We start from the raw sequence: 12,017 nt of genomic DNA, 5'->3' as shown, positions 1-12,017 counted from the left end.
CGGAGTGTTTAAGTCACTTGAAACCATAAGATATGCGCCACATATGATATTGCATATATCTACATAGGCGCCGCATATGATATCGCCTATATTTATATAGGCTCCACATATGATATCACCTATATTTACATAGGCGCCACATATGCTATTGCATATGCTTTCCAGTGGCCATGTGCGATTGGTTAGGCGACGCATACTACTTTAAAAAGCCATAACTTCTTGATCGGGTGTCGGATTTTAGCAAAATTGGAATCGTTGCAAAGTTAACTCGAAGACCTATCATTTGACATATAGTAGGCACTCTAATTTGGCATATACAGAGAGTTATGGTCGATGGAAGCTGACACAAATTACAATATCCACTAAAACTTAATCGATCGAAATAGTTTCAACGCGTCCTTGAGTTGAAGGACCTCTATGGTCTAAATTCATGCTCAAATGGATTCACATACTACATAAACATGCCAAATTGGCATAGGATTTAAGGCTCTAGGATTATCAACTCATTAGAGTCATGGTTTTTATTCTAGCCCGAAATGCGGAGTGTTACATTATTGTACTGTAAATCTGAATGCTTTGAAAAATTCAAAGAATTTAAGATGGAAATAGAAAAGCGACATAGCAAATATATCCACACATTATGATCTGATCGCGGTGGTGAATATCTTTCTGTGGAATTTATTAAATACTTATCAGAATTAGGAATTACATCTCAATATGTTACTCCGAAAACACTACAACAAAATGGTGTGGCAGAACGAAAAAGTAGAACTCTTTTGGAAATAGTTAGATCAATGTTAAGTTATTCAAATTTGCCTTTTTCTTTTTGGGATTATGCATTAGAAACAACAAATTATATTCCGAACTTGGTTCCTTCAAAATCAGTACCTTTAACCCAATCTGAATTATGGAGTGGGCGCAAGCCTAGTCTACGACATATTCGGGTTTGGAGTTGTCTAGCACATATGGTAAAATAAAAAACTGACAAATTAAAAACTAGGAAAGAAGTGTGCATTTTTATTGGATATCCAAAAGGAATGAAAGGGGGTTTATTTTATTGTCCTAAGAATCAAAAGGTAATTGTTTCGACAAATGCCAGATTTCTTAAAGAGGATTATTTAATGAACCATATTCCTAGAAGTAAAATTATTTTACAGGAATTGAGCAATAGAATAACAAATAATGAAACACAAGAACAAATTCCAAAAACCATTATTGACATACCACTACATACACGTAGTGGGAAAAATATCAATAGGCAAGAGGTCGCACAAGAGAAAACACTGGACATTACACTACCTCAAAGTAGTGGGAGTAACGTTGAACAACCTGTAATTGTGGAGGAAAACGTTCAGGATAATATCGAGGAACCTGTCATAGTGCAGGAAGATATTCAGGGTATTCAGAATTTAGTTCTAGTAGTAGTAGATCCTGTAGTGACTAGTCATCGTAGTTGGAGAATTATTAGAAAACTGTTATGGTTTACGCTTTTGGGAGAATCGTATGATAGAATCCCTGAGGATCCTAATACGGAACCCCTTAATTACGCCGAAGCACTACATAATGAAGATGCTAAAATGTGGATTGCTGATATGAAATCTGAAATGGAGTCTATAAATTCCAATCAAGTCTGGAAACTTATAGAACCACCTGTGGGAGTCAAACCCATTGGCTGTAGATGGATCTATAATAAAAAAAGAGGTGTGGATGAAAAGTGCAAACTTTTAAGCCTAGGCTTGTTGCAAAAGAGTTTACTCAAAAAGAAGGAATTGATTATGAGAAAACCTTTTCACCGGTAGCTATGCTTAAATCCATTAGGATTCTCTTATCCATTACTGCTCATTATGATTATGAGATTTCGAAAATAGATGTCAAGAAGACTTTCCTAAATGAAAATCTTGATTAGTGCTTTTATATGACACAGCTAGAAGGTTTCATGGAAAGTAGTAATGAACATAAGTTTTGTAAACTTAAGAAATCCATTTATGGTTTAAAACAAGCATCTAGGGCATGGAATTCTTGCTTTGACAATTCGATTAAGACTTTTAATTTTGATTAATATGAAAATGAGTCATGTGTTTATAAAAAATAGGACGGAGAGAGAGTAAATTTTTTATTCTATACGTAAATGACATTTTGCCCATAGGAAATAATGTGAGCATGTTGAATTCTATTAAGAAGTGGCTGTCCTCACGTTTTGATATAAAAGACTTGGGAGAAATGACTCATATCCTTGGGATCAAGCTCATGCGAGATCGTAAACAAATGATATTAGGCTTATCTCAAGTACTTTATATTGATACAATTCTTGCAAGGTTTAGCATGCAAAATTCCAATAAGAGATTTCTTCCTTTTAGGCATGGAATTACTCTATCAAAAGATCAGTCTCCCAAAATGACCGATGAGATAGAGAGAATGAAGGCAATCCCTTATGCTTCTGCCATAAGGAGCCTCATGTATGCTATGTTCTACACCAGATCAGATATTTGCTTTGTTGTTGGCATGATTAGTGGATTTTAATCTAATCCTGTACAAGAACATTGGACTGCGGTTAAGCATATAATCAAGTACCTGAAAAGAACTAGGGATTATTACATGCTTGTTTTTTACTGTAGGGATTTTGTACCTATTGGGTATACTGATTTAGATTTTTAGTCGGATAAAGATTCTAGAAAATTGACCTCAGGATATGTGTTTATTTTAGGAGGTGGAGCCATCGTTTGGAGGAGTATCAAGCAATTATGTGTTGCTGATTCCACCATGGAAGCCAAATATGTAGCTTTCTCTGAGGCAGCTAAAAAGGCTGTTTGGCTCGGTAACTTTCTGAAAGAGCTTGGAGTTATTCCTTCAGTGCAAACACCACCACCACTTTACTGTGACAATAATGGTGCCGTTGCGAACTCGAAGAACCACGAAGCTATAAAAGAAGTAAGCATATTGAGAGAAAATATCACTTGATTCAGGATATAACTCAAAGGGGTGATGTAAGAGTTTGAAAGATTGAGTCGAAGAATAATTTGGCAGACCTATTTACAAAGGTCTTAACTCAGAATGTTTTTGATAAGTATGTGGAAGAAATGGGTGTTAAAATTGTACGTTCATGGTTATGAGTCTAAGTGGGAGATTGTTGGGATATACTATTAACCATGTAGTTTGTGTTATTGTATTACATTTTCATCCCATGTAAAGACATTTTCTTATATTAATAAAATCTTTATTTGAATAGATCATTGTGTTAACATGTGTGTCCTTTACTTATATAGTAAACAATTTTGTGTATGAAGTATTTTAACTCATGCACGGAAGATTAAAATTGTCAGTTCTTATAAGTAATAAATTAATGTTCACAATCAAAGATGAGGTAGGACAAACATCTTGATGATTGTAGCAAAAGATTAAATATAATTTAATCTTAATTATGAGAATGATAATATTCCAATTATTTGTGCTAGTACATTTCATATGTATTGAACGAACCAATTAGAGATATTCGTTTATGTTCTAAATATTAGTAAACGATTTATCTAGTCCATTACATGTACTTATACTCTTAATCTTGATATAATTATTATGATTTATGTGGTTTGATTTGTCATTTTAATCTATTAAAAGGTGAGACTCTGTTATGAGTCAATATATTCCTAATAGGTTGGATGATGACAAATTACTTAGTGAAATATTTATTAGTTGATAGAATCATGTCTCGGACTTGAGATAGAAAACACCCCTTTATGGTTGGTTATAAGTTTTCATGTGAAAACCCTGTAGGTGGATTTTATATCAGTCATGTGAAATAAGTTAAGCATTATAAATAAAAGATTAAATTAATCAATGAGTTAAATTTTTCAGAGAATTTAATTTAATTGATTGGTGTTGATAATTCTAACATGAGGAGTTAAATAAGATGTAATTGTAGATTTCAAAAGTAAATCAAGGAGTGCAATTACAGTTTTTAGTGGAATTATTTGTAATTTATTATTATATGATAATTCTTTCATCACCGAATTAATATCATAATTGGAAGTCTCACTTAATAAATCTGTGGTTCCTACCATGCCGGATTAGTTGATCATTTTGAAAAAGAAAAGGAAAACTTTATAGAAAAAGTGATTTTAATTACTGGTCTTCTATTAATAAGGAGAGAATGAATTAAAAAATCAAGTTTTATGACTGCATTAAGGCGAAAAATAATTTGGACATTAAACCTATAATAAGGGCAAAAACATTTTTTGGCGTAAATGCAACAATAAGGGCAAAAACGTTTTGCCCCTTATCTTCCCTTCTTCATTAGAAATTGAAAATAAATAGGGGTTGATTTTTGATTCAAGTTCATCCTGCTTTCTGAAAAATAATAACTTGCCACTCAAGTGTTGATTGAAAAAAGTTAATTCGATTTTGGTAGAAGATCGCAGTCATAAAAAATAAAGTGTTGAGCGAATTTTGTGAAAGCTTTAAAAAGTAAGTTTTCTGATTCTCGTTTTGATTATGTTATCTAGATATTATGTAAGTTATTGATCTCGTAGAAATGTTGCTTCCGCTGTGCATGTTCTAACAGCTTCTACATTAACTTAGCTATCAAGTCTAGGATAAAGTCTAAGAACCAATATACGTGAAGCGAAATATCCCTTCTCACTGCTGGCTAATCGTCTTATCGCAATAAAAGATTCATTGATGGAATTTTGAACTACTTCTAGGTCCAGTCCTTAACTATTTTTAGCCACAATTCTAGAGAGGAAGTGGTGCACCTCCTGCAATTGTAGGTCCCCCGCCAGGTAAAATAGGTTTCTTACATAGAATTAGACTCGAGTTTTAGTGGTAAGAGAAAAAAATTATAGATGGAGATTAAGAGAACCGTGTCCTGAGATGACTTCAGTTCTTGCTTCTTATTGTGTAATATTTATGAAGTTTGGTGCAGGTGCTGATGTCATTGAGTACAAAATGAAGCATAATCAACTGAACGATAAGAAAATTTGACAAATGTTAGAAACAGGTTAATACTTGGCTTAACATGAAGAGGAACCGAACGAATCACTCCTTTGGCAGTGGAATGAGATAGTTGGATATTAAATGGATTCATATAGAAAAGACTTGTAGGACTACATTTGATGTGAATTAATATACACCACGAAAACTATTCACTTTAAGAACTTAGGATAAGTGTTCGTTTAATAGAAATGAGTTAGAGAAGAATACAAAGAGTTCTTTTTGTAAACGTTCTCTATTTTATTGATCATCAACTCCTTTTTAAATAGTATTGTTATAACTAAAAATAGATTAAATTTACCATAAAAGAAAACTATTCGCTGCCAAAAATAATAACTAATCAGTATCCTACAACAAATAAGAATCCCAATTTGACTAGGAGTTGTATGTAAAAAAAAATAAAAATAAAAAAAAATAAAATTGGGTGCATTATTCCTTAAAGCAACTTTTAACACTCCTCCTTGCTTTAGAAACTGCAAAATTTTGATTTTCTGTCTTGGGATCTCCACACTTGATAACCGAAAGTTTCCTTGTGAATAAATCTGCAGATTCATCTTTTGGCCTGTAATGAACTAAATTCACTTCTCGTCTTGAACGCAACCCTTGACTAATAAATCCTTTTGGCGTGTCTTCATTCTTTGTTTGCATCTTGAATTTGAATTTACCCATTTTATTTTTCTGAAACATAGATACTCTTTATTGCTTAATTCCTTTAGAAACATTGAAATCTCCTTTAAACCTAAGAGGTTCACATATTGCTTGTGCTTTTTCAATTAGAGGATTATCTTCTAATTTTTTCATCCTATGATCTTTTACATGTTCTACAGAAACATCTTCCATTAGATTAAATGAGAAATGTTCGAAATGTTTACCTCTCATCTTAATGTTTAAAATTTCTTTTCCAACACCATCATTGATGAAGTAATGTTTATCTTCAAAGAATACTTTGTATCCCTTTTCTACCAACTGACAAATACTCAACAAGATTTGATCAATATCAGGTGCATAAAGAACATCTGAAATTGCTTTATTACCTGAACTTGTTTTAAAGACAACAGTTTCTTTTCCATCAACAAAAATCTGATCATCATTTTCGATCCTAACTTTGGATATTTCAACAGGCTTTAATTCTTTAAACAAACTCTTGTTATAAGTCATGTGGTTGGTGCAACCGCTATCAATCAACAAAAAATTTGTTGAAACCTTACTTGAGATACATGTTACAACAAACAGATTGTCTTCTTTTTTTTCTTCTTCTTCTTCATTGACCACACGTTCATCTGCTTCATGGTTTTCAAATTTTCTTTTGCAAATAACTGCTTCATGGCCAAGTTGATTGCACTTGTTGCACTTCGCGTCTGGCCTTTTCCAACATCTATATGGTGGATGACTCAGATGAACAATTTTTCCACAGTGCTCACAAGGTGGGTGATTTTTTTTATATTTTTACCCATTCTTTGAGTTTTGTGGTTGGCTATTAAGGTTCCTTCAACCATGATAACCAGCCTCATAAGTTTTCTTTGTTTCAGTTCCCGAAAAGAATTTAACAACTCTGCCAAGGTAATTTTGGACAAATCTTGTGTATTTTCCAAGGTAGTTATACATGCTTCATACCTTTCGGGCACTGTAACAAGAATTTTTTCAACAATTCTTGAATCTTTAAATTCAGTGCCTAGTAATCTTACCTTGTTAACAATGCCAAGTAATCTGTCCGAATACTCTTTGACTGTCTCGGAGTCTTTCATTCTTTGCAACTCAAACTCTCTTATTAAATTCAGTACTTGCATTCCTTGAATTCTTTCATCTCCAGCATATTCTTTCTTCATATAATCCCAAATTTCTTTTGGTGATATGAGAGACATAATTCTTGTAAACTACAAACAGAGTTGCCTTCGCCATGGACTTCGTGATTTTCTTTTCTTTGTGACTCTTGATTTGGGCTATAGTGGAATTATTTGGCAGCGAATTACTTTCATAATCCTCTTCCACAACTTCCAATATATCAAAAGCCTCCGAGGAAGTTTTCATTCTCACAATTCATAATTGATAATTTTCACCATAAAAAATGGATGGAGTCATTCGTGAAAAACTATTTTCAGAATCCATCTCTTCATTCACAGGTTCCTCAAGAAAAATGGCTCTAGATACCAATTGTTGGTTTTAATAGACATGAGTTAGAGAAGAACGCAGAGAGTTTTTTTTTTTTGTAAAGCTCTGTATTTTATTGATCATCAACTCCTTCTTAAATAGTGCTATTACAACTAAAAATAGATTAAATTTACCATAAAAGAAAACCTATTTGCTACAAAAAATAATAACTAATCAATCTCCTACCACAAATAGGAATCTAATTTGACTATGAGTTGTATGTAAAAAAAAAAAAAAAAGAAAGTCAAAAATAAATTGCGTGCATTATTCCTTAAAGCAACTTTTAACAAGAATTTTCAAATGTAGAATTTCCATGATAGCCCTTAAAAAGATGAGCAATGTGGGGAAATAGTCCAGATAGCTAGTATATGCATATGCAGGAAATCGAAAAACTGAATCTTCTTGTTGCTGTATCAGTCCTCTTTCTCATATTCTATATGAGTCAAGATTGGTTAATTCGGCTCTTATCTTCTTTAGCTGCACCACAACCTCTCTCATGTTTATCCTTTCCTCTGGTAACTCTTTCAAACATAGGAATGCCACATTTATGATCAAAACCAGCAACTGTTTGATTTGGCTTTGGTTTTCATCAACTGTAACTCTTCTAAAGCCAATGTCACTAACAAGGTCAGCGTCCAAAATGTCCAGTACAGCATCAGGAAAGGAGAGACATACCCATTTATGCAAGCTTAAGTTTCCTCTGAACTTGTCATTGGTAGTCTTCTTTCTTGTGAATGTCTCAAGCAACAAAATCCCAAAGCTATAAACATCACTGCTGGTGGAGACTTGTCCATCTAAGCCATATTCTGTTGCAATAAACTCCTAGTTAAAATGTGATAGATATATGCCAGGAAGAAATGATTGGAACTTATTTGGTTACTATTCTTACAACAATAGGTTGTGTTCTTTGGTACTTGAATGTGTAGTTACCCATGTTATAGTACAAAATGTTGCACTGTCACTGTTATAAAAGTAGAAGTTTCTTGCCTATGCGAATTTCCCATGAGAAATCGATTACTACAGAGGGTATGAAAATCAACGTTACGGTAGACGTAAAGGAAAAAAGAAACCAGCGTAGGACACCTGCAGTTCAAGACATTACCATACCTGGAGCAATATAACCAATAGTTCCGAGTGTTTTGGTTTGAGCAATGTTTCCTTCTTGTGCCAGCATTTTTGCAATTCCAACATCTGCTACATGAGCAGTAAGATCCTGATCAAGAAGCACATTAGCTGGCTTCAGATCACAGTGCATGACAGGCACTGTATAATCATGATGAAGATACTCCATGGCCAGTGGTATGTCGATCATTATATTGAGTCTTTCAACCAGGTGCAAGCAATTTTTTTCGGAGTATAATTTCTTGTTTAAGCTTCCATTAGGCATGTACTCCAACACCATTGCTGTGAAATCCAACATTTGAGCAAGTTGACACTATCTTGACCAAGTTCCTGTGTCTTACATTGCTCAAAATTTCTTAAACCCCCTTGCCGTTGCATATTGAAAACTTTGATTGCAAAGACAGTACCGCTAGCAAATGTACCTCGGTAGACTGTACCGGAACTTCCACTTCCTACTAGGTTGGACTGACTGAAATTTTCTGTAGCTTGGAGAAGCTCATAATAAGTGATTTTTTGATATCCCATTCTAGGTGGGGAATCTGATTCATTGTTTCCAACCACATGTTTTCTCCTTGACCAAATCATCCATGTGAAAAACAACGCGACCAATATCAGAAATGATGCAGCAAAAGGTAATATCGTTCTAAGGATAAGGGACTTTTTCCTTGTTGTCGCTCTGCCTTGAGCTGGACATAAAGGAATAAATATATTAGGTGCTAAAGTTTTGGATTTCCCATCAAGAGCCGGTAATTAAGATTTGCAAATACTCCTTTCTTTGGAACTTCTCCTTGCAAGTTGTTGAAAGAAACATTGATATACTTGAGATCTCGCAATAGCTCAAGAGAGTTGGGAATCACACCTGATAAAGCATTAGAAGACAAATCCAGGTGCTCAAGAACTTTTAGATTGCTAAATACGTCTGGTGTGGGACCTTGGAATGCATTACTTGACATATCTAGTAAAACTAGATTTTGAAGGGACCCTATGGAATTGGATAATTTTCCAAAAAACTTACTAAAAGAGAGGTCCATGATTCTCATTGCTTTCAGGGTTCCCACATCAGAAGGGAAGAAACCATGCAGCAGGTTTCGGGATAAGTTCAGACCATCAAGCTTTACTAATCTCCAGAAACTTGAAGGCAACTTTGAGCTGAAACTGTTGGCAGCAATTGATATTTCTCTTAATTCAGTCAGGTTTCCTATACATGAGGGTACCGTTCCTGATAGTCTGTTTTCTCCCACCAGCAATTGACCTAATCTTCCTATGCTGCACAGTTCAGCTGGAAATGGCCCTTCTAATTTATTTCCAGTAAGATACAGCCTTTCCAGGTTTTGCAGGCCAACAAACGAGGGGGCCACATTGCCGACAAGGTTATTACTTTCTAATCCCAGGTAAATCAAGCTACTTAAATTTCCAAGGTTTTTTGTCATACTGCCTCTAATACTAAATTCTCCGGCAGCAAGGACCCTGATGTTGCTTGATAAATTTCCTATTGATTCTGGGAATATTCTGTTCAAAGGATTAGATTGAAGAATCAGGTACACCAGATGCCTGCTAGTTACCAATGAATTCAAGAAGTCAAGTTTTGTGGCTCCAGGCTTGTTTTCCAATAGATTATTTTGCAGGTTACCTAACATCATGGGAAGCCGTCCAGTAAAACTGTTGTTTGCAACTTCAAGATTTTCAAGCTTTGAAGCATTGCATATTGTAGATCTCCACTGAATTGGTTGTGTGAAAGGAAAATCTCGTGCAACTTAGGTAGCCAAGAACCAAGATCACGAGGAAGGTGTCCATTTAAGTAATTATGCCGGACCTTGAGAATTTCAAGCGACGAAATATTGAATAAGCAGGAAGGAATGGCACCAGAAATTTGATTATATTCAAATTCAAACCAGACTAAGTCATGCAACTTACCAAACTCACTTGGAATATTTCCTTGCAGATCATTTTCAGTGAAGAAAAGATCAGTAATCTTCGATGCATTAGATAAAGAAACCGGATTTTCCCAGTGATCCTGTTGCTTTTCAGAAAAAGATGTTCAAGGATAGGAAGATAATTACCCAAATAACTTGGAAGTTCCCCTAAGAAGGCATTTATGGAAAGATTTACAATTTGCAACCTCGAAATATTGAAAATTGAAGCAGGTATCGATCCAGTGAAGTTATTTCCACGAAATGAAAGGAGCCTCAACTTGGAAAGATCGCCAATTTCATCAGGTATTTCACCTTCCAAATCATTTTCATGCAGATAAAAATATTCCATCTTTGGTAAGTTTCCTAACAAAGACGGAATCTTGCCTGTTAGATTATTGTCATTGAGACGCAAAAGTCTGAGTTGGCTTAAAAGACCAAGTTCTTGAGGTATGCTTCCTTTGTTCATGTTATCTGATAAATGGAATTCTTGCAGTAAACGGCACCGACTTATGTTCGGAGGAATGGTTCCATCAAGAGAATTCCTAGTCACATTAAGAAGTCTCAGTAGTTGCAAGAAGCCCAATTCACTTGGCAAATTTCCATTCAAGTCATTGCTACTAAGATCAAGAACAGCAAGTTTAGTCAAGTTGGCAATATCTGAAGCAATTCTACCTTGAATAGACAAGTTAGGAAGTTGCAATGCTACAACCCTCTGATGCAAGCATGAAACTCCATACCAGCTGCAGAAGTGTGTATCTGAGCTCCAGTTTGTGGATAAAATATTGTGTGGTTCCATTCGCAAACTCGATTTAAACGCCAGTAAAGCAGCATAATCACTGAAGTTGGTATGTTTAGCTAAACAAAGTGTATAAAAGAAGACCAGAAGTGCAAGAAACTCTATCAGCTGAATGTTCATCATTTGTGATTTAGGATTCGTACTCTCACAAAGAGAACTGTTCAAGAGTAGAAATTGTGTTGATCAATCTATAAAAGACTAGGCTGTTGGTGGTTGGAAAAATTCAGTTCCCTTTTCTTTTCTTAAATGAAAGAATATAATTCCGTTGGACATACTCGACCACAAAAGTTAGTTCATGAAGTTAGAATTATTCAAAATCATATAACGACACTAACCAATGTGGAACTCCAAAACTACCCTACACGCACAAAACTAGACATTTGGAGCGCTACTCGAACGTCATGCTAAGACGTTGAACGTAACTCAATCCAAAAGACTTACAAGGGAAAGATTGTACAAAACTATTCAAAGACTGCATTTTGTACTCTCGTGACTCTAAACAGTATGTGTAAAGAACAATTCCGAAGCAACACGAAATCACAGGGTTTTTTCTTCCTTGCACACCATAAGAATTTTCTGGTTTTAAAACAGGGTTATTATTTTAAACTAAGCTTTGATAGTGTTTATATGTCCTGTCCACTATTACATTTTAGTGGGAAGGCATATCAATATTGTATCACGTCTTCACTAAGAGACAAGGGAAGGTTAAATAAAGTTTATGGCTATATAATAAGTTTCTGAAAATTTTGTGCATGTTTTATCCTGTTGGAAGATCGGCTCGTTAAAAACTTGTTTTGGTGAATGTGATATGCATATTTCACAATCAAATAGATATTCCCACTTTGCCATAAATTGATTTGACACGACTTTATAGGAGAAACAAAGAGTTTAAAAATTGTATTTTTAAACATGTCACAACACTCATGTAAATAATCTTTTGAAACGCGTGGTCTTAAATATCTAATAGAACTTTTGTAGCTATGAAAACTTATTATTTATTGTGAGTAAAATGGAAAATTTAAGTCAAATAATTAAATTTGGTACATATTAAAGAG

General features: G+C 34.4%; 1 protein-coding gene and 1 long non-coding RNA gene across 5 annotated transcripts; both read left to right on the top strand.

Moving 5' to 3' along the window:
- The first annotated feature begins 1,037 nt into the window (after positions 1 to 1,037).
- Positions 1,038 to 2,958, top strand: LOC107857797. The gene is made up of 2 exons (XM_016702615.2): positions 1,038 to 1,701; positions 2,705 to 2,958. The coding sequence occupies exons 1-2, from the start codon at positions 1,038 to 1,040 to the stop codon at positions 2,956 to 2,958; spliced, it is 918 nt and encodes a 305-aa protein (XP_016558101.2).
- Positions 2,959 to 4,258: 1,300 nt separating this feature from the next.
- On the top strand, positions 4,259 to 11,685 carry LOC124895929. 4 transcript variants are annotated; one of them, XR_007052135.1, is made up of 5 exons: positions 4,259 to 4,458; positions 9,303 to 9,644; positions 9,713 to 9,791; positions 9,879 to 10,469; positions 10,660 to 11,685. It is a non-coding gene; the product is annotated as an uncharacterized LOC124895929 (long non-coding RNA). The 4 variants fall into 4 exon arrangements; XR_007052134.1 differs by having other exon boundaries at positions 8,784 to 9,644; XR_007052133.1 differs by lacking the exon at positions 4,259 to 4,458 and having other exon boundaries at positions 7,550 to 9,644.
- Positions 11,686 to 12,017: the final 332 nt, after the last annotated feature.

Source organism: Capsicum annuum, chromosome 2 (assembly GCF_002878395.1).
Source record: "Capsicum annuum cultivar UCD-10X-F1 chromosome 2, UCD10Xv1.1, whole genome shotgun sequence".
NCBI lineage: Eukaryota > Viridiplantae > Streptophyta > Magnoliopsida > Solanales > Solanaceae > Capsicum > Capsicum annuum.
This window is presented reverse-complemented; position numbering and strand designations above follow the sequence as displayed.

Bases quoted from the DNA above. Each gene is read 5' to 3' on its own strand.
- LOC107857797 (XM_016702615.2), top strand. From the start codon at position 1,038: ATGAAAGGGGGTTTATTTTATTGTCCTAAGAATCAAAAGGTAATTGTT. The intron at 1,702-2,704 runs GTGTGGATGAAA...TGTTTATTTTAG, and splicing joins GATCTATAATAAAAAAAGAG to GAGGTGGAGCCATCGTTTGG.